This window comes from Rattus norvegicus, chromosome 8, assembly GCF_021556685.1.
Source record: "Rattus norvegicus strain SHRSP/BbbUtx chromosome 8, alternate assembly SHRSP_T2T, whole genome shotgun sequence".
Classification (NCBI taxonomy): Eukaryota; Metazoa; Chordata; class Mammalia; order Rodentia; family Muridae; genus Rattus; species Rattus norvegicus.
The window spans coordinates 105,008,093-105,029,860 of record NC_141541.1 but is presented as its reverse complement, the minus strand read 5'-3'; the positions used below and the strand labels follow the sequence as shown (position 1 = coordinate 105,029,860).

The window sequence follows — 21,768 nt, the reverse complement described above, 5'->3', positions numbered from 1 at the left end:
TATATGTCTGACCCTTAGAAAACATTGCTTGACAGGCCGACTCCAGTAGGTACCTGGCAAAGAACAACCCCGCTCTACTGAATCAGTTTCTTCCTTCTTAGGGCAGTGCAGTTAACCTCAGGACCAGGAAATCAGCCCTCTCATCACATACCAGGGTATTATTCACACAGTTTACTCACTGTAAATAGTTCCCTTAAGATAGTGGCAACAACTAGTTGAAGATTTACAAACTTCCCAGGGCCAATCTACTTTCTAAAAAGCCTACTTCTGGGAGTGGGAAACAGGTCAGCACCGTTCTAATTCTGAAATACACAACTGGTGATAAGTTCAGAATTCCTCTGGATCTCAGACAGGATTGGACAGTGTCTGTGGTCCTTTTCTTGACCCAACTTTTGCGAAGCAATGTTCCCAGAGCAAAGGTTGCGGGAGTGGTTTGTCCCCACGTGAGGGAGCATCTAGACACTGTTGGAAGAGTCTAATACATCTCTTAGTGTTTGCCAAAATGCCAAACTTTCCTTTGAACCTGGAGTCGTTCTGACTGGGGACTCCTATTTTCCTTGAGCATTAGGGAACCTGAAGGTCCGTCTGTGGGGAACGTTCAATACCCAGGGTTCTGGGGAATCACAGTAGGGCCAGGTTTTCCTCCCGTGGGGGTTTCAGAGTGGCTTTCTCGACTTGCCCAGGGAGGAGAGCCAGAGACCGGTCGCGGGGAGGTTGGGCGAGGCGGATGCAGGGCGGGCACGGCGCGAGGGGCGTGGCGAGCCAGCCCGAGGCCGAGGCGGGGCTAGAGCGAGGCTCGATCCGGCCTGGGCCTCGCTCCGGCTCCGCCTTGACGGGCTACGCAGGCGGTAGGGCTGCGGTAGGGGCCGGGCGGCACCATGGCGGCGGCAGCGCCTGCTGCGGCGGCTTTAACCGAGGCGCCGGCCGTCCCGGGCACCGCAGAACCCGAGACGGGAGACGAGGACAGTCGTGAGGTCCGAGTGCTGCAGAGCCTGCGCGGCAGGATCTGTAAGCGGGGCCGGGGCTGAGGGGACCCCGGGGCGGCGCGGCGGAGGGTGGGCGGCCGGCACGCGCGGGGGTGGCGGCACTGGCGGCCGCCCGGGACTGGTGGGACTGGATGGGGGTGTGTTGGGGGAGGCGCCGCGTCGACCGGCTGCCCGGCGCGGGTCGGGGCTCCCCTCGGTGCGAGCGGGGTGGGGACCTGCACGCGCGCACCGGCGTGAGGGGCGCTGCCTGGAGCGCGGCCTGGACGCGGGAGCCCGGGGCGCGGCCGGGGGCGCGCGGAGTTTCCGGCCTCCCTCCGACGCAGGCCTGCGGGCGGCCGCGGAGGACGGGAGCGGCCCGAGGTGGGAGCCCCGTGGTAATTACAAGGGAGGCGCGGCAGGAGGAGGGAGGCCGGCTGGGGCGGGGCGGGGCCGGGCCCGGCCGGGCGGCGGGCTGAGGAGGGGGTGTGAGCTCCCTGGGGCTCCTCAGCCCGTGTAAAGTTGAGGCTGGCTCAGGGGGATGCGGGTGCGGGCGGCGGGAGCTCGGGTGGGCGAGGCCCGGCGGGACGCGCGGGCGAGCGGGGCTCCCGAGAGGCTCGGGCCGGACACCTGTGCCCGCCCCACCTTGCTGCGGCGGGGACTTGAATCGAGAGACGGCGTGACTGACGGGGACTTCGGGCAGGATGTAGTGGCTTCCTGTGAGCAGGTCTCAAAACACAGTCATCCAGTCCTCACTTAACCCACTTAATTCTTTCGCGTGCATTTGTTACTCTTGTGAGAGCCATACTGATGAGTACAGAATCTTACTCAGAGACAGGCCGCTTTGATTGTCATTCCTATCCTTAAGTCTTTAAAATGATCGTTTGATATTAGATTTATCCCCCCCCCAACTCATTTAGACGACCACCCCTTTTCGCTGTATGGCACGCGAATCTGTAGAGTTTATTGTTAACTTTTGTTAAAAACTTTTTTTTCAATTCAGATTATTTTATCCTCAGAATGGAATCAGTCTACCAAATAATCCCTGACAGTAACAGATATTTTATATGTTGAAAATTCTATTGTGTTCGAATGGCTGATACTGCTCTTTATTCAACAGAATATAAACCTTCCTTCTTAAATATGGATCCTATTAGCTTCTTTTGGATTCCCCCACTTCGGTTCTTGATGTTACCTCCCCCCCCCTTCAAGGATTTGGAATTTTATTAAAACCCCAGGAGCCAGCATGTTAAATGTTACTTTTAAATTCCCTGATGTCGTCCTTGGAATTCAGACATTTTTAAGTATTAAAACCTGAGAAATCACACCAGAGCAATAGATGTTTCGTGAGTCTGTTCCCAGTCTCTTAAGTTACTTTCTTAGGGTGTAAACTTCACAATTTAGCTTTCTTACACTTAATATTTGCATGTACATAATGTTTGGGAAGCCAAATGAACTAAAATTTCTCCCCCCTACTAATCTGGTTTTCCAGATTTTTACTACTTTATGTTTATCTGTGAATTGATACTGGACACTGTTGAAGCCCTGCTGATTTGTAGACGTGGATTGTGTTGTGGGATGACATCGTGCACTATTGGAGTAGAGATCTAGGGTTGAGCTGTTTCTAGTTCCTTAGCTTCTGCTTTGGACTGGATCCATAGCAAAGGGTCTGTGAACCGTTTGGTCAAAATATCACTCCAAGTGAAATTTGGGTCTGCAGATTAAAAAAAACACAACTTGGTTTCTGTGGTTTAGGCAGTCCCGCTGCCCAGAAATCAACCATTAATTTCCTGGAAATATTTTTAGTTTAACCAGGGCTAAAGTATTACACTTGTTTCCACCCTAGACAGTTTATTTTCTGGTTGCTCATCTTACAGCTCAGGTCATGTGACTGACTGACAAGGAAGCATCTATAAATTGAGAATACCCACCCCACCACCACCTCCACCAATTTCTCGGCCCTTCTTTTAGCTGGTGTAATCAAGGCTGGCTGAGCCCTGGGATCCTTGTAAGGAGATGCTCTTCTGTTTCCTGAAACTGACACGTGGGCTTTGTAACGTGAGGGCTGAGAAGTGTCAGAAACATTAGCAGGTGCTGAAGTCACAGAAATGGACTGATGGCAGTTCGGGGGATGCTGACGTCACCATTCCTTTTTACCACACTGAGATACCCTGGGGAGAACTTGATAGTTGCCCGTAGGTGTGCCTGGAGATGTGCCATCAAATTCAGAACTGCTCTTTGGGGGCCTCCATCTGCAGTTAGAGATCCACAGGCAGCTGAACAGTCCACCTGAGAGGAGCAGACGTTCTTGGGTAGGATAGTCCAAATCCTCCCTGAGAAAAGTGGGGATAGATTGGTGTGTATATTGCTGAAGTTCTAGAGGTAGATAATGGTCACACCCTTCTTCAGTGTTTCGTTTCTAGTGTGTTCGTGTCCCATGGATTTCACAAGGTATATATAGTATCAAGGTGACAGATCAGAGAACTGCAGGGTGGGGAGATGGCTCAGCTGGTAAAGTGCCTGCTAAGCAGGCATGAGGACCTGCCTTCAGATCACCAGAACCGGTGTAAAAAGGCATGGGTGGGGGAGGTGCAGTCCAACACATTCCTTTAACCCCAGCACTAGGGAGAATGTGGATAGGCGGATCCCTGGAACTCAGTGACTGGGCCAGCCTGGTTGAGTAGAGCTTCTGGTTCATAGAGAAACCTTGTCTCAAATAATAAAGGTGGAGGGGGTGGGGGGGAGAGATCAAAACATCAGGTGTTGGTATTAGGCACCCATACCCATGGGCATGCACATGTGCACACAGTCAGTACACACACACAGAGAGAGAGAGAGAGAGAGAGAGAGAGAGAGAGAGAGAGAGAGAGAGAGAGAGAGAGAGAGCGCACATGAACATCTTATGGCTATTTTCACACAACCAATTTAAGGAAATCTAGTATTTTGGGCTGCAGACTGATCAATGCCGTTTCTTAGGACATCCTACCTCACCTCCTTACCTGTATTCAAGATGCAAAGTTGATAGATAGCTTAGAATTGTCATCTGAGCCTTTAGTAAACAACATTAGGAGTGTTTTTGGTGTGAACTACTTTGGTGTAAGTAGCATACCTAAAGGTAGTCTGTGTGTATACCCCCATCACCCCTATACTCAGATGAAAAGTTTCAGACTTTCTTCTTCATGTGTATCTTCAGGCTGGATGTGACCTCCTTCTTGGCTACCATTTTGTTCAGTTTGCCCTTGTCTAACGAAGTCAATTGTAAACATTTTGAAAGGGTCTACACTGCCTTATTATAAAGGTACCAGGTTGGGAAGATTTGGGTGAAGTGTTTGATAGATTGTTCAGTGAGATCTGTGAGACAATAATGTGACCCAAGAGCTCACTTAGGATTTTGATATTCTCAGACCAAGCATGACTTAGGGTTGTTTGACAAAGGAGTTAGGTTAGGCTTAGGGACCTGGTGTAGTCAGTGCCTCCACCCCCAGTCCCCTAAAAAAATCTGGGTCAGCCATGGGCCATCTCTTAGGAAGCAGTGAAGTAGGAGATAAGCCTTATCTGATGCTCCTGTCCAGCGTGCACTTGCATTTCCTGGTGTGCAAGCCTGCGTTCTGCTTTATTCTTTGTTAGGCAATGTCCCTGTGACTGGAGCAGCTCAGTTGCCCTTGAGCTTGCGGTGGTTTTCATCTTTCTCATCTTCAGAGTGGACTAGTGCTTTGTCACCAGACGCTTCGCTCCTGCTGTTTCCTCTGCCTGAGATTGTGTCCCCCTCCCCTTTTTATGTCAGAGAGCCACATATCCTTCCAAAGCTTGCTCCTTGTGATCCACGTCTTCTCTGAGCCAAATTTACCCTCAGTTTTCTAGCCATATGGTTTTGATGCTTAAAAACAAATCATGATTTATGACCATTTTCTTATTATAAAAATCATTTGTAGGTCCCCTGTTATATTAATTTTAGAATTCATTCTTGTTTTTATTATTTGTTGGTGATGGTGGTGTTTGTTTGTTTAACAGTCTCAGTAGATCAGGGCATGTCTTTAGAAAATACCCTATGTCTCAGTGTTTTACTGAGGATACTTCCGAGTACTGGGTATCTGGATAAGAAAGGATTCCCACATTGCTGAACAGATTAGCAGCGTTCGCTTTACTAAGGCAAACTTACGGATCTCTTAGGAAGCTCTTCATTCTTCTTCTTGGAACATTATAATGTCCACTAATCTTAGCTTTGAACTGAGGCCAACGTTGCCTTCTTAGGAAAGGATTACTTTTTTTAAATGCTGGCTTATTAATTAGAATATTAATTGTTGCCTGACTATGTTCATGAGTTTTGTTACTAATTGGTCCTGAAGCTTGGAAAAGAAAATATTAAACTCATACTTTACCCAGAAGTGTTTTATTTGACATGGCAGGTTTAAGTGTTTCGGTAATAAGATTTAAATCAAGACATTTTATTAACTACCCAAGAGTTGAGAGGAAGAGATTTAAAAGGGATTATTCATGCTAATAATTTATTATTATCAGATTTTTTAAATGAAGTGATGAATACTTAGTAGAGGGATTTAAAAAGGTTTACTTGAGCTAATGCTTCATTATTGTCGGAAATTTGAAATGAGACAAGTTATTGAGGATGGAGGAAGAATCCATCTTTGAGATGGGTAGAAACAGGGGGAAAGGAATCTTTGCAACGTTCACAGAGCATTCAGCTGGTCATTTGCTCTGTGGAGGACAGGATTCATCCTCAGGGAGCTCATAGAGTGTTTTATAACTGAGAACTCTGAACAGTCCTGAAGTGACTGTGGAAGTAGTGTAGGTAGAATAAAACCATCATTTTAATCCTTTAATTGTAAACCCGAATCCTATTTCCTTGTTAATGCGCTTTGTGAAATTACCGATAATATCAGATTGTATGTTTTGCCCAATATATTATATGCCCTTTTAAGAACTGGTAACAAAGTTTGTTGTATAGTCACGTATTGTTGTTAAATAAGGAACATTTTCTGTATGTTAAACTTTTATGACACGTGTGCACGAGCAGGTACACATGCATGTATATTTGTGCATGTAGATGCCAGAGGATAATCTCAGACGTTGTCCTCAGGAACACTGTTCACCTCTCTATGGCTTGGAGACCTACTAAGTGTTCTAGACTAGCCAGCCAACAAACTCCACGGATCCCTTTGTCTCTACCATCTCTGTGCTGGATTGCATGCATGACCCTTCATACCCAGCATTTTTGCCTGGGTTCTGGGGATTAAACTCAGGTCCTCATGTTTGAGGTAACCACCTTACTGACTGACCTCTCCCTCTACCCCCAAATAGCCCATTATAAGGTTATATCAAATATGAGCCAGGGTTACATAGGCCTTTAATCCCAGCACTTGGGAGGCAGAGGCTGGCAGATGTCTGAGTTCATGGCCAGCCTGGTCTACAATTAAGTTCTAGTACAGCTAGGATTACACAGAGAAACAGAGTCTTGATTGCCACCCCCAATCCAAAAATAAAAAGAAAGTTGGTTTCTAATAGTGATATTAATTACAGACTGTGCAGACTAAGGCGCCCCTGCTTCTTTACTATAAACATGAGGATTTGGAGGTGTCTTTCAACAAATACCCCTCTAGTTGCTTCATAGCTGCTTTATGAAGTGTACCATTTGTTTTAAGATAAGAGGCCTTCGCTTTAACACTTGAATTTGTCTAATAGACCTGTTTTGTATTTATTAAGGTTGTTTGAATCCTAAACATTGTCTATGGCTAGTGGTTAACTCAGTAGTATGTAATACATATTTGAGTGTCGGTTAGGGCATACCAATCCAATGCTTTACTCTCAAATCTACACTGAGCAGTATTTTTCACTCACTGTCTGTGTAGAGAGTTAGAAAGTTTTAGAACTGGAAGGGAAAACACAGCACTCTTGTCCTGGTCATGTGTGTGTGAAGACTAAGGAACCCAAGTGTCACATGCGTCTCTGCCCTGCTAAGAACTTCGTGCGGAGATTAGGATGCGCAGTGCTGTGAGCTCTGTGGAGACTCATCTAGACGTTTCCTCATTTGTGTCAGACTCCGCAGTCCATCTGTGTACTTACAAAGTTCTGATACCCAGACTTCACAATCATCGAGTGGACGGTCCACCAGCTGTTTGTATCTTTTTAGAGGTAGATCAGGCATATATACTTGTGGATTGTAGATTCTCCACTCCAGAGAAATAGAAGGTAAATAGTGTTCTGCATCTTTTTAAATAGAACTTAAAGATTTTTCCCATCCTCACTTAAAACTAATATGTTCACATTTGTATAATTTCTCATCTCATCTAAATGTATTGCACTTTAGGTCACCAGTCACCTATAAGTTGTCTCTTGTCTTTGCAGTAACAAACATTGCCACAGTAAATAGCCCTGTTTACCATGTGTATGTATAGGGTATGAGTGTGAGTGTGGATGTGTGGTACTGGGGAGAAAATTCGGGGTCTTGTTTGCACTCTACCATCAAACTGTATCTGTAGCCAAGCTGTAGGCCATGTATGTATGTATGTATGTATGTATGTATGTATGTATGTATGTATGTATGTATCTACGCTTCTACGCATGCATGCACACATATATGTTTTTAGAGGGAGGGTTTCTCTGGGTAGCTCTGACTGCCCTGGAGCTCAGTCTGTGGACCAGGCTGGCCTCGAACTCAGATATCCACCTGTCTCTGCCTCCCAAGTGCTGGGATTAAAGGTATGGTTACCACCACCACTGCCTGGTTGCTGTGTGTTATTTTAAATGTGAGCTCTTACTATGTAGCCCAGGCTGACCTTGTATTTGTGATGATACACTTGACTTCTGCAGTCCCTGAGTGTGCTGGGATTACAGGTGTGCACCACCATGTCTGGGATTCTTTAAATTAAAGAGGCCAATAGAAAAATATATGGAGAGGCACTCCACAGAAGAAAATAAATTACCGAGTAAATATATGAAAATGCTGGTGATATTGAACAGAAATGAATCAGAGAAATAAAAGTGTAAATACCTCAACACCTAAAAAAAAAGGAAACCTTGCATATTTCAGTACTTAATAAATACTTAAGAAAACAGATACTGTTTGTACTTTCATTGTGATTTTATATTATAAAACCATTTTGGTAGTCTCTATTATAATTTAGATTTTTTTTAATGTTTTTACTTCTGCCATATCATCCTACAGGCAAAGATATTTTGTGTTGACCTTGTTTGTTTGTTTGTTTGTTTGTTTAAAAGACACGACTGAACTTCTATTAACAGGAAAGTGATTAGAGTGGTTTGTCCATAAATATATTCTAAAGCAGTGAAACAGAATAAAATACATCTATATTAGAATGACCCCAAGATGTATTATTGAGTGAATAAAAGCAAATTGTTGAGTAATACATATCTTTATTGTCTGTCATCCATCTATCTGTCCGTCTGTCCATCCATCCATCCCTTTAATCTATTTTTATGATGCCCAAGGATCAAGCCTGGGACATCACAAATGCTAATTAAGTTTCCTATCACCGAGCTACAACTCAGCCCCTAATGTATACTTTTAAACTCTTGGAACAGTGGTTTTTTTCCCTATAAATTAATAGATAAATTTTATTTTAAAATGTCTGGGAATATGTATATTGATTTTTTTTCAATGATGGGCAGTAGGAATTAGTCTTCTCTGTAATAACTTGATTTTCAATAGGCAGTATAGCATGTATTTGAGATATCAAAATTTTCCATTTGTACAAATGAATCTGATAGTGTTAGACATTGTGAGACTCAATTTAACTTTTGATTGAATACTATATCCAAAATCAGATTTAGTAACATTTTAAGAATACATTAAACTAAATAATATCAAATTTTCTGTTTTCAATTTCTTTTTTTATTTTAAGATTTATTTATTATATGTAAGTACACTGTAGCTGTCCTCAGACACACCAGAAGAGGTCATCAGATCTCATTACAGATGGTTGTGAGCCACCATGTTGTTGCTGGGATTTGAACTCAGGACCTCTGGAAGAGCAGTCAGTGCTCTTAACCACTGAGCCATCCCTCCAGCCCCCCTGTTTTCAGTTCTCCTTATTAGTTTGTGTATAAATGTATTGATTGTGTGGGGAGGTGTGTGTAGAGGACAACTTGTAGGAGTTGATTCTCTTCTTCCAGGTCTACTGTGTCGTCACGATTAGCAGCAAGTGCCTGTGCCTACTGCATTGTCTCCCCAGCCCTCCTTTTATGTCTTCTGGGCAATTTTAAGGATTTCTCTGTAATCCTGTACATGTGAGTGCAAGTACCCATAGAAGCTAGGGGAGATGGAGGTGGTCGTGAGCTACCCTGCATGGATTCTGGGAACTGAACGTAGGTCTTCTTCAAGAGAAGAACACATATATATGTTAGCCCCATAATTTTATTTTGAGGTTAAAGAAAGTGAATCTTAGAAAAATTCAGTGGATTCCTGTATACTTTACCTGTTTGATCAGTTGCTTATGCTAAGAATGTTGACTTTTCAAAAAGTTAATACTTGCAGAGGAATGTTATATAAAGGTCCTGAATCGTTTTGAACCTGTATATTTGGACAGTCTTATTTATATAAAATTTGCTCATAAAATTACATATGGGGGGGGGTTGGGGATTTAGCTCAGTGGTAGAGCGCTTGCCTAGGAAGCGCAAGGCCCTCGGTTCGGTCCCCAGCTCCGAAAAAAAAGAACCAAAAAAAAAAAAAAATTACATATGGGGAAGTGAAGCAGTGTTATTGAATGTTTGCTGCTTCCCAGGTACTAGGCTACGTACTTTGCTTAGTGTTTCATTGCTTCGTTTCATTAGAGGTTGTTGTTCTTAAGGAAGGAGCAGCTGAGAGGCTCTTTAGCAACACCAGGTTTCAGCAGGCTTGTTGACAAGGCTCACGTCCGTTCCCTACACCAGGTTGCTCTCTAGTAGGTGTTGGCATGAATTCATTTCTGTTGTCAGGATGTGGTGATTCCTCTAAATTAACAGTGGCCTAATGAAATGAATAGTGAGTAAAGTTAGATTGTTGTCAAACGCAGTAAAAATGAGTCTAGGGATTTGTAAAATAGTCTTTTGTTTTCCTAACCCTGCTTTTGTAGGTTTTTCTGTTTCACCTTCCTCCCTCCCTCCCTTTCCCTCCCTCTTCCCCTTCTTCCTTTCCTTCCCCCTTCCTTTCTTCCTTTGTTCCTTTCTTTCTCTACTTCCTTTTTTTTGACACAAAATCTCACTATGTAGTTCTGGCTGGCCTCAAACCCTCAGTCTAGTGAGAGAGAGCTAGAACTGCAGGTGTGTGCCACCACACACCGATCTCTCTACTGTTCAATGCACTATCTTGTTTTTGAGTGGTTCTCCCAATACATACACACCTTTCATAAACTCTCGGGGTATGTGTATCTTCTTTGCTATCAGATGCTACCTTTTCACTTTTAAAAAGTATCTGATAGAGAGTTCCATTACCAAAGATAACAGCCATGGCCATGTGGCCTGTCCGTGAGGCCCCAGCCACCAGCAGCATCTGTCTTTTAGCTTTCTGTTTGTTCACCCGCCATTCCAGACTCTTCAGTTGTTTTATGAGCCTTGCTAAGCATCATCATGTAGCTGTGGGGACCAATGGCCCAGCTCAGAGATAACACCATAATCTCTGATTGCTTTCTCACGGTGCACAGGGGCCTGCCTGTAGGGACCTTAGAAACCAGCACGCATTCAAAACTGGCACCAGAAGTGAGCAAGGCAAACCACAGGAAGATCCTTCCTGCACTTGCTAACATACTTCTATAACCTATGGACACTTCCTGGCAATACCTTGTGAAACTAGCCTTTTCATGTACAAGAGTTTCCTAACTTCTTGTTCTAGACCAAGCTTCAGTCAGAGGCGATTAGCATGGTCACAGAATGAGTAAGTGCAGCAGTCATTATGCATTATCTGTGATCAGGACTTAGTGGCCTGGATAAGGGAATTCTGTGTAGATATTAATCTTTAAGGACCTCTAGCCCAGCAAGAATATTAGTTTTTGTTTTGATTTACTAAGTACTTACTTTGTTTTAGATATTGTGCCAAATGCGTTACCACAGTTAATGTTCACAACAGTCCTAAGTATTACCTCTTGTACACAGGAAGTTGAAACTAAGGACATAACAGTCTAAAGTACAAACATACTGAAACTCAGATATGTGTCTTCAAATGCATTCATTTAACTTGCTGCATTGTCAGTACCACTGGTTTTAGAATTGCCCTGTTGTAGAAGTTGAAATTAAAATTAGAAGAAAATTTTGAAAACTTTATTATATATTATCATATAGCTAGGATTGTCTGATGTATAATTAGGTAGCATTTTAATTTTATCTAAGCTTATCAATCTGAGTCCATATTTTCAAATTTTTAAATTTTTTAAAGGTTTATTTTTTTATGTGAGTATATGAGAGCTTTGCGTGTATGCATATGTACTACATGTGTACCTCATACCCTCAGAGAGCACCAGATCCCCTAGACTTGCAGTTACGGATGGTTGTGAGCCATCACCTGGCTGTTAGGAACCAAACTCAGGTTCTCTGCAATAGCAGCAAGTGCTTTTACCTGCTGAGCCATCTCTCTTGCTCCCACAGTATATTTTTAAGTATGTTTGATCCTTCTTTGTTTTTTGTTGTTAGTGTGAAGATATGGGCATGTTTACATACTGTCATATCTTCTAGCTATGTAAAAGCTAAAAGCTTCTGTTTAGATTGACATTTCTGAAGACATCACATTTTGTGTCACTTAGGCCAGTTTATACCACATTCTGTGAATTCTGTCGCTGTAGTTTCTCTTCCATTTTTCCTTTCATCTCTTTCCTTTCCATTACCTCAATCAAAACCTTTGTCAGAGTAATTTTCTTGAAGTAGACCACATAACAAATTGTTGTAACCCTTGTGGTCTGAGTTAGAACTCGGTAGCCGTCCCTCTTAGGTTCTCTGTTGGACTCCATCCTCTATCCTTCCCTTCCCCTTCCATCCACCTGCGTAGTTTGTATTACTCACTGCCGCCTTGAAGATGTCCAAGGTGAGTCTCATCCCATGTAAAGCCTGTCACTGTGGAAGCTTTCTGTTAGACTTTGTTATCACTCGAAAGATTTATTGTGAAATTTAAGTAAAATAACATGGCATTGTTTAAAAAAAATCTGCTATCTGTAGCATATTAATTTATTAAGTAAGTGGTAGCTTTTTATTAAGTAAGTGGTTTGGCTTGGCTTTTGCCTGCTCCAAATAGTCTTTTTTTTTTTTTTAGTATTATTTTGTCCAGGACCCTGACCTATTATGATTTCCTTTGAGGCTTAATCCCTTTAGGATCTGTGTTAGATCCTTTTCTTCTTCGTTTTAAAGTATGCTTTGAAGTAGGACTGGGTTTACCAAATCTCTTTCAGACAAGGGTAGAGTCTCAGAACTACTATTTTAGAAAATCTTTAAGAATAGAGTAAAAAGATAATCATGCTATTGGCTTTTGACTGTGATTTATTCATTGATGCTCTTGCTGCTGCTGATTTACCTCATAAAAAGGAGCAGTGTTGCTTACCTAATAGGGTTGTTGTACAAATCAAAGGAGACATTTGAGGAAGTTCTTAGTTGTGGAGCATTCAGATGTTTGAGAGATAGATTATCCAGTACTGTGTTCACGTAGAACATTCTTAAACTTCAAAACGTACTGATAGAAACACAGACTACAGAATATTCCCTAAAACATATACACAAGCACAGACACACACAGGGCGTAAACCACATGTACCAAGTGTCTGCTGAGCAGCAGCTGTTAGTATTCTAATGCCAGACACAGTGTGTGTGGTAGACTAGAGAGAGGCTCAACTGGTAAAATGTTTGCTGCAAAATTATGAGAATCTTAGTTTGATTCCCACAACTCACATTTTAAAAGGGCAAATATGGTGATACACATTTGTAATTCTATCTTGGAGACAGAACAGCAGGATTCCTGGGACTCATGGGCTAGCGAGGTCTAGGCAAACTTGTTAGCTCCAGGTTCAGTGGGAGGATCTGTTCCCTAAAAACTTGCATGATAGGATCTAACAGCAAACAGCCTTCCTGCTGCCCACATGAAGTTACTGTACAGTAATCCACACAGAGAGGACGGCCACTGAACGTATAACCCGGGAGTGGAATAGAGGCTAAGCAATCCTGAGTGTGTACTACCCTGAGAGAGGACCTGAGTTTGGTTCCTGGCATCCACAGTGGGTGGCTGGCAATAGCTTGTAACTCCAGCTCCAGGAAGATCTGATGCCCTTTATGGCTTCTTTGGGCACTGTGCTCAGGTGTGCTCATGTGCACACATGGACACATACACATACGCACACACACAGTATTTAAAAATTAAAATTACTAAAGTTTAAGGCCAGTCAAGGCTACTTAATGAGACTTTGTCTCAAAAATAAATAAATAAAGTTATATGTTAATTTCTTCTTTGATATAAGTTGGTCAACACTCTAAAGGTTAGCAATGTGTCTCCTGTATACAGTCATTATGTGGCACATTAATAAGTGGGAGTAGCAGCTCCCAAACCCCGTGGGAGAGAGACCTCACCGCCTGGTCAGGTGGGCACTCCTGAGGCTGCAGAGCGGAAGAGACCACCAACACTGCCCACCCCTGCCCACATCCCTGGCCCAAGAGGAAACTGTATACGGCCTCTGGGTTCCCGTAGAGGAGGGCCCAGGAGCAGCAGGACTGCTGCGTCTGAGACACTGCCAGAACCTGAAGGGACCTACCGGATAAACAGTTCTCTGCACCCAAATCCCGTGGGAGGGAGAGCTAAACCTTCAGAGAGGCAGACACGCCTCCAGACACAGGCCCACAGGAACAGCTGAAGACCTGTAGATAGGAAAAACTACACGCCCGAAAGCAGAACACTCTGTCCCCATAACTGGCTGAAAGAAAACAGGAAAACAGGTCTACAGCACTCCTGACACACAGGCTTATAGGACAGTCTAGCCACTGTCAGAAATAGCAGAACAAAGTAACACTAGAGATAATCTGATGGCGAGAGGCAAGCGCAGGAACCCAAGCAACAGAAACAAAGACTACATGGCATCATCGGAGCCCAATTCTACCACCAAAGCAAACACGGAATATCCAAACACACCAGAAAAGCAAGATCTAGTTTCGAAATCATATTTGATCATGATGCTGGAGAACTTCAAGAAAGACATGAAGAACTCCCTTAGAGAAACACAAGAAAACATAAATAAACAAGTAGAAGCCTACAGAGAAGAATCACAAAAATCCCTGAAAGAATTCCAGGAAAACACAATCAAACAGGTGAAGGAATTAAAAATGGAAATAGAAGCAATCAAGAAAGAACACATGGAAACAACCCTGGATATAGAAAACCAAAAGAAGAGACAAGGAGCTGTAGATACGAGCTTCACCAACAGAATACAAGAGATGGAAGAGAGAATCTCAGGAGCAGAAGATTCCATAGAAATCATTGACTCAACTGTCAAAGATAATGTAAAGCGGAAAAAGCTACTGGTCCAAAACATACAGGAAATCCAGGACTCAATGAGAAGATCAAACCTAAGGATAATAGGTATAGAAGAGAGTGAAGATTCCCAACTCAAAGGACCAGTAAATATCTTCAACAAAATCATAGAAGAAAACTTCCCTAACCTAAAAAAAGAGATACCCATAGGGATACAAGAAGCCTACAGAACTCCAAATAGATTGGACCAGAAAAGAAACACCTCCTGTCACATAATAGTCAAAACACCAAACGCACAAAATAAAGAAAGAATATTAAAAGCAGTAAGGGAAAAAGGTCAAGTAACATATAAAGGCAGACCTATCAGAATCACAACAGACTTTTCGCCAGAAACTATGAAAGCCAGAAGATCCTGGACAGATGTCATACAGACCCTAAGAGAACACAAATGCCAGCCCAGGTTACTGTATCCTGCAAAACTCTCAATTAACATAGATGGAGAAACCAAGATATTCCATGACAAAACCAAATTTACACAATATCTTTCTACAAATCCAGTATTACAAAGGATAATAAATGGTAAAGTCCAACATAAGGAGGCAAGCTATACCCTAGAAGAAGCAAGAAACTAATCGTCTTGGCAACAAAACAAAGAGAAGAAAAGCACACAAACATAACTTCATATCCAAATATGAATATAACAGGAAGCAAGAATCACTATTCCTTAATATCTCTCAACATCAATGGCCTCAACTCCCCAATAAAAAGACATAGATTAACAAACTGGATATGCAACGAGGACCCTGCATTCTGCTGCCTACAGGAAACACACCTCAGAGACAAAGACAGACACTACCTCAGAGTGAAAGGCTGGAAAACAACTTTCCAAGCAAATGGTCGGAAGAAGCAAGCTGGAGTAGCCATTCTAATATCAAATAAAATCAATTTTCAACTAAAAGTCATCAAAAAAGATAAGGAAGGACACTTCATATTCATCAAAGGAAAAATCCACCAAGATGAAATTTCAATCCTAAATATCTATGCCCCAAATACAAGGGCACCTACATACGTAAAAGAAACCTTACTAAAGCTCAAAACACACATTGCACCTCACACAATAATAGTAGGAGATTTCAACACCCCACTCTCATCAATGGACAGATCATGGAAACAGAAATTAAACAGAGACGTAGACAGACTAAGAGAAGTCATGAGCCAAATGGACTTAATAGATATTTATAGAACATTCTATCCTAAAGCAAAAGGATATACCTTCTTCTCAGCTCCTCATGGTACTTTCTCCAAAATTGACCATATAATTGGTCAAAAAATGGGCCTCAACAGGTACAGAAAGATAGAAATGATCCAACGCGTACTATCGGACCACCACGGCCTAAAACTGGTCTTCAATAACAATAAGGGAAGAATGCCCACATATACGTGGAAATTGAACAATGCTCTACTCAATGATAACCTGGTCAAGGAAGAAATAAAGAAATTAAAGACTTTTCAGAATTTAATGAAAATGAAGGTACAACATACCCAAACTTATGGGACACAATGAAAGCTGTGCTAAGAGGAAAACTCATAGTGCTGAGTGCCTGCAGAAAGAAACAGGAAAGAGCATATGTCAGCAGCTTGACAGCACACCTAAAAGCTCTAGAACAAAAAGAAGCAAATACACCCAGGAGGAGTAGAAGGCAGGGAATAATCAAACTCAGAGCTGAAATCAACCAAGTAGAAACAAAAAGGACCATAGAAAGAATCAACAGAACCAAAAGTTGGTTCTTTGAGAAAATCAACAAGATAGATAAACCCTTAGCCAGACTAACGAGAGGACACAGAGAGTGTGTCCAAATTAACAAAATCAGAAATGAAAAGGGAGACATAACTACAGATTCAGAGGAAATTCAAGAAATCATCAGATCTTACTATAAAAGCCTATATTCAACAAAACTTGAAAATCTGCAGGAAATGGACAATTTCCTAGACAGATACCAGGTACCGAAGTTAAATCAGGAACAGATAAACCAGATAAACAACCCCATAACTCCTAAGGAAATAGAAGCAGTCATTAAAGGTCTCCCAACCAAAAAGAGCCCAGGTCCAGATGGGTTTAGTGCAGAATTCTATCAGACCTTCATAGAAGACCTCATACCAATATTATCCAAACTATTCCACAAAATTGAAACAGATGGAGCACTACCGAATTCCTTCTATGAAGCCACAATTAGTCTTATACCTAAACCACACAAAGACCCAACAAAGAAAGAGAACTTCAGACCAATTTCCCTTATGAATATCGACGCAAAAATACTCAATAAAATTCTGGCAAACCGAATCCAAGAGCACATCAAAACAATCATCCACCATGATCAAGTAGGCTTCATTCCAGGCATGCAGGGATGGTTTAATATACGGAAAACCATCAATGTGATCCATTATATAAACAAACTGAAAGAACAAAACCACATGATCATTTCACTAGATGCTGAGAAAGCATTTGACAAAATTCAACACCCCTTCATGATAAAAGTCCTGGAAAGAATTGGAATTCAAGGCCCATACCTAAACATAGTAAAAGCCATATACAGCAAACCAGTTGCTAACATTAAACTAAATGGAGAGAAACTGGAAGCAATCCCACTAAAACCAGGGACTAGACAAGGCTGCCCACTCTCTCCCTACTTATTCAATATAGTTCTTGAAGTTCTAGCCAGAGCAATCAGACAACAAAAGGTCAAAGGGATACAGATCGGAAAAGAAGAAGTCAAAATATCACTATTTGCAGATGATATGATAGTATATTTAAGTGATCCCAAAAGTTCCACCAGAGAACTACTAAAGCTGATAAACAACTTCAGCAAAGTGGCTGGGTATAAAATTAACTCAAATGAATCAGTAGCCTTCCTCTACACAAAAGAGAAACAAGCCGAGAAAGAAATTAGGGAAATGACACCTTTCATTATAGATCCAAATAATATAAAGTACCTCGGTGTGACTTTAACCAAGCAAGTAAAAGATCTGTACAATAAGAACTTCAAGACTCTGAAGAAAGAAATTGAAGAAGACCTCAGAAGATGGAAAGATCTCCCATGCTCATGGATTGGCAGGATTAATATAGTAAAAATGGCCATTCTTCCAAAAGCGATCTACAGATTCAATGCAATCCCCATCAAAATACCAATCCAATTCTTCAAAGAGTTAGACAGAACAATTTGCAAATTCATCTGGAATAACAAAAATCCCAGGATAGCTAAAACTATCCTCAACAATAAAAGGACTTCAGGGGGAATCACTATCCCTGAACTCAAGCAGTATTACAGAGCAATAGTGATAAAAACTGCATGGTATTGGTACAGAGACAGACAGATAGACCAATGGAATAGAATTGAAGACCCAGAAATGAACCCACACACCTATGGGCACTTGATTTTTGACAAAGGAGCCAAAACCATCAAATGGAAAAAAGATAGCATTTTCAGCAAATGGTGTTGGTTCAACTGGAGGTCAACATGTAGAAGAATGCAGATCGATCCATGCTTATCACCCTGTACAAAGCTTAAGTCCAAGTGGATCAAGGACCTCCACATCAAACCAGATACACTCAAACTAATAGAAGAAAAACTAGGGAAGCATCTGGAACACATGGGCACTGGAAAAAATTTCCTGAACAAAACACCAATGGCTTATGCTCTAAGATCAAGAATCGACAAATGGGATCTCATAAAACTGCAAAGCTTCTGTAAGGCAAAGGACACTGTGGTTAGGACAAAATGGCAACCAACAGATTGGGAAAAGATCTTTACCAATCCTACAACAGATAGAGGCCTTATATCCAAAATATATAAAGAACTCAAGAAGTTAGACCGCAGGGAGACAAATAACCCTATTAAAAAATGGGGTTCAGAGCTAAACAAAGAATTCACAGCTGAGGAATGCTGAATGGCTGAGAAACACCTAAAGAAATGTTCAACATCTTTAGTCATAAGCGAAATGCAAATCAAAACAACCCTGAGATTTCACCTCACACCAGTGAGAATGGCTAAGATCAAAAACTCAGGTGACAGCAGATGCTGGAGAGGAGAAAGAGGAACACTCCTCCATTGTTGGTGGGATTGCAGACTGGTACAACCATTCTGGAAATCAGTCTGGAGGTTCCTCAGAAAATTGGACATTGAACTGCCTGAGAATCCAGCTATACATCTCTTGGGCATATACCCAAAAGATGCCCCAACATATAAAAAAGACACATGCTCCACTATGTTCATTGCAGCCTTATTTATAATAGCCAGAAGCTGGAAAGAACCCAGATGCCCTTCAACAGAGGAATGGATACAGAAAATGTGGTACATTTACACAATGGAGTACTACTCAGCTATTAAAAACAATTACTTTATGAAATTCGTAGGCAAATGGTCGGAACTGGAAAATATCATCCTGAATGAGGTAACCCAATCACAGAAAAACACACATGGTATGCACTCATTGATAAGTTGCTATTAGCCCAAATGCTTGAATTACCCTAGATGCCTAGAACAAATGAAACTCAAGACAGATGATCAAAATGTGAATGCTTCACTCCTTCTTTAAAAGGGGAACAAGAATACCCTTGGCAGTGAATAGAGAGGCAAAGATTAAAACAGACACAGAAGGAACACCCATTCAGAGCCTGCCCCACATGTGGCCCATACATAATCAGCCATCCAATGAGACAAGATGGATGAAGCAAAGAAGTGCAGGCCGACAGGAGCCCGATGTAGATCGCTCCTGAGAGACACAGCCAGAATACAGCAAACACAGAGGCGAATGCCAGCAACAAACCACTGAACTGAGAATAGGACCCCCGTTGAAGGAATCAGAGAAAGGACTGGAAGAGCTTGAAGGGGCTCGAGACCCCATATGAACAACAATGCCAAGCAACCAGAGCTTCCAGGGACTAAGCCACTACCTAAAGACTATACATGGACTGACCCTGGACTCTGGCCTCATAAGTAGCAATGAACATCCTAGTAAGAGCACCAGTGGAAGGGGAAGCCCTGGGTCCAGCTAAGACTGAACCCCCAGTGAACTAGATTGTTGGGGGGAGGGCAGCAGTGGGGGGAGGATGGGGAGGGGAACACCCAGAAAGAAGGGGAGGGGGAAGGGGGATGTTTGCCCGGAAACCGGGAAAGGGAATAACACTCGAAATGTATATAAGAAATACTCAAGTTAATAAAAAAAAAAATAAGTGGGAGTAGGAGTGGGTACTGTGTAAACTGACAGGTGAGAATAGTCAAGGAGGACTTCACTGAGAAGGTAGCTTCTACCAATGGAAATAGTAACTGATAACAGAAATGAAAAACTAGTACCTCCATGTAAAGATCATCAGGTTTTTTTTAATTAAGTTAGGATAAAAATTGATAATAGGGAAGCATAGGCCTGTAACCCCCCAGCACTCGGGAAGTAGAGGTAGGAGGATGAAGAGTGCAAGGCTATCTCTCTCTGTCCAAGGTCAGTGTGAAAGCCCTGTCTCAAAATCTTGCAATGAAAGAGGAGAAAACACACACACACACACACTCACACACACACACACACACACTCACACACAATGAAGAAAAGTTATATCTTGGACAGATGAAACCACTATGGTATAATGTGAAGGTATTTTGGCCAACTTACAGTACATCTGTGAAAGAAGAAATGTCTAATGAAGGGCTTATTTTGTTCATCTCTGAAAATAAAAGGGACATTTCAAAAGAAATTTAAGGGGACATTTAAAAAAATGTAGTTAGCAGTTAGACATCAAGCCATAATGTATGCCAACACACCCAAAGAGTTTTGCTTTAGAATTAAACAAGACCAGATATTCCAGAATAAAACAAGTTATGCTGGAGAGCTGTCTCCCTTTTTCCAGTGAGGAACAGCTGTTGTTCTTCCTGACCTTGCTTTATTGTTGATGGAAATAGTGACAGTCATAAATACAATCAAATATATACTTTTTATTATAGGGCCTTTGTACATTACCTTTTTTTGTTGTTGTTGTTAACAAATGGACCTGGGTTTGATCCTAGCACCAAAGGAAGAAATGCCGAGCGTGGCATTGCATTGCAGTAATCCCAGCACTGGAAGGCAGGCCCCTGGGACTTGCTGCAGGTTGGTCTAGCTGGATCAGGGAACTCCAATGTCAGTGAGAGACCTTGTCTAAAAAGTTAGGGGAAAGTGATTGAGGAACACACCCCGTGTTGAATTCTGGCCTCCAAGAGCACATATGTATATACCGAATCTATATATATATAAACATATGCACATACAGATTTCTTTTTATTAATACTAAAATTGAACTGAAAATTGTGTTTTTTTCGACTGACTTACTCAAGTATCTCATAAACTGCAGTAAAATGCTGTAAGAAATATTTTCCAGAGACAGGTACACTTGTCATTGAATTAAAATATACATTACTGGGGCTGGGGATTTAGCTCAGCGGTAGAGCGCTTGCCTAGGCCCTGGGTTCGGTCCCCAGCTCCGGAAAAAAAAAGAAAAAAATATATATTACTTTAAAGGTTCATTGTTCTCATTTATGTGTGTGTCCGTGTGGGTATATATCATATGTATGCCAGCACCCTTGGAGGCCAGAAGAGGGTGTCAGATCTTTTGAGCTGGAGTTAAAGAGCCACTTGGGAGCAATGATCTGAACTACTGTGCCATCTCCTCCCTCTCCCCCAACCCCGTGTGTGTGTGTGTGTGTGTGTGTGTGTGTGTGTGTGTGTGTGTGTGTGTGTACCTGCGCACATACATGCACATGTGTAGGTGATAGTGGAGGTCGGAGGGCAGTTTTGTGCAGTCAGTTCTACCAGCGTTACATGGGTTCTGAGGATCTGATTCAGATCATCAGGCTTTCATGGCAAGTGCCTTTCTTTACCCACTGAGCCATAATTTCAGACCCAAGGTCTTTTAAGTGAGTTCCAAGCCAGTGAGACATTCTATCAAAACTCAAAAGTGGATAGCCCCTAAGGAGTGACACCTGAGATTGTCCCCTGGATTTCACATTCACTACACAATTATGTGCATTATGTGCATGTTCTCTTACCTCCCTCAGGCTCCCAAAAAAGACTTGTGGAATTCTCAGGAGCGACTTCAGAAGTCTCATTTCAAGGGCTGTGGTATTGTTCAGTAGTGCAATGCTTCATCACGTGGCTGTGAGGCCAAGCTCCACAGTATTACAAAAACAAATGAAATCACATCTTAGATAGGCTACCACAAGAGTTATTGCCTCTTTTAAAATCAAAAAAGCCCTGCAGAATTGGTTTGAACACACACACAAACAAACACACACACACACACACACACACCCCTACCTACTATTTTTTGCTTAGAACCTT

The 21,768-nt window shown here is 42.2% G+C and overlaps 1 protein-coding gene and 1 long non-coding RNA gene across 3 annotated transcripts in view; both read left to right on the top strand.

Annotated features, from left to right (window-relative positions):
• The first annotated feature begins 826 nt into the window (after positions 1–826).
• Rasa2 (RAS p21 protein activator 2) overlaps positions 827–21,768 on the top strand; it is a 119,031-nt gene continuing 98,089 nt past the window's right edge. The window contains exon 1 of one of the 2 annotated variants that reach the window (XM_087560558.1): positions 827–974. Coding sequence is in view for 1 of the 2 variants with exons in the window: in NM_001105724.1 (NP_001099194.1) it covers positions 879–1,008 (130 nt within the window). In the remaining variant the exon portion in view is untranslated. 2 annotated transcript variants of the gene reach the window in all.
• On the top strand, positions 3,173–8,030 carry LOC148004306 (uncharacterized). The gene is made up of 2 exons (XR_015627958.1): positions 3,173–6,153; positions 7,663–8,030. It is a non-coding gene; the product is annotated as an uncharacterized LOC148004306 (long non-coding RNA).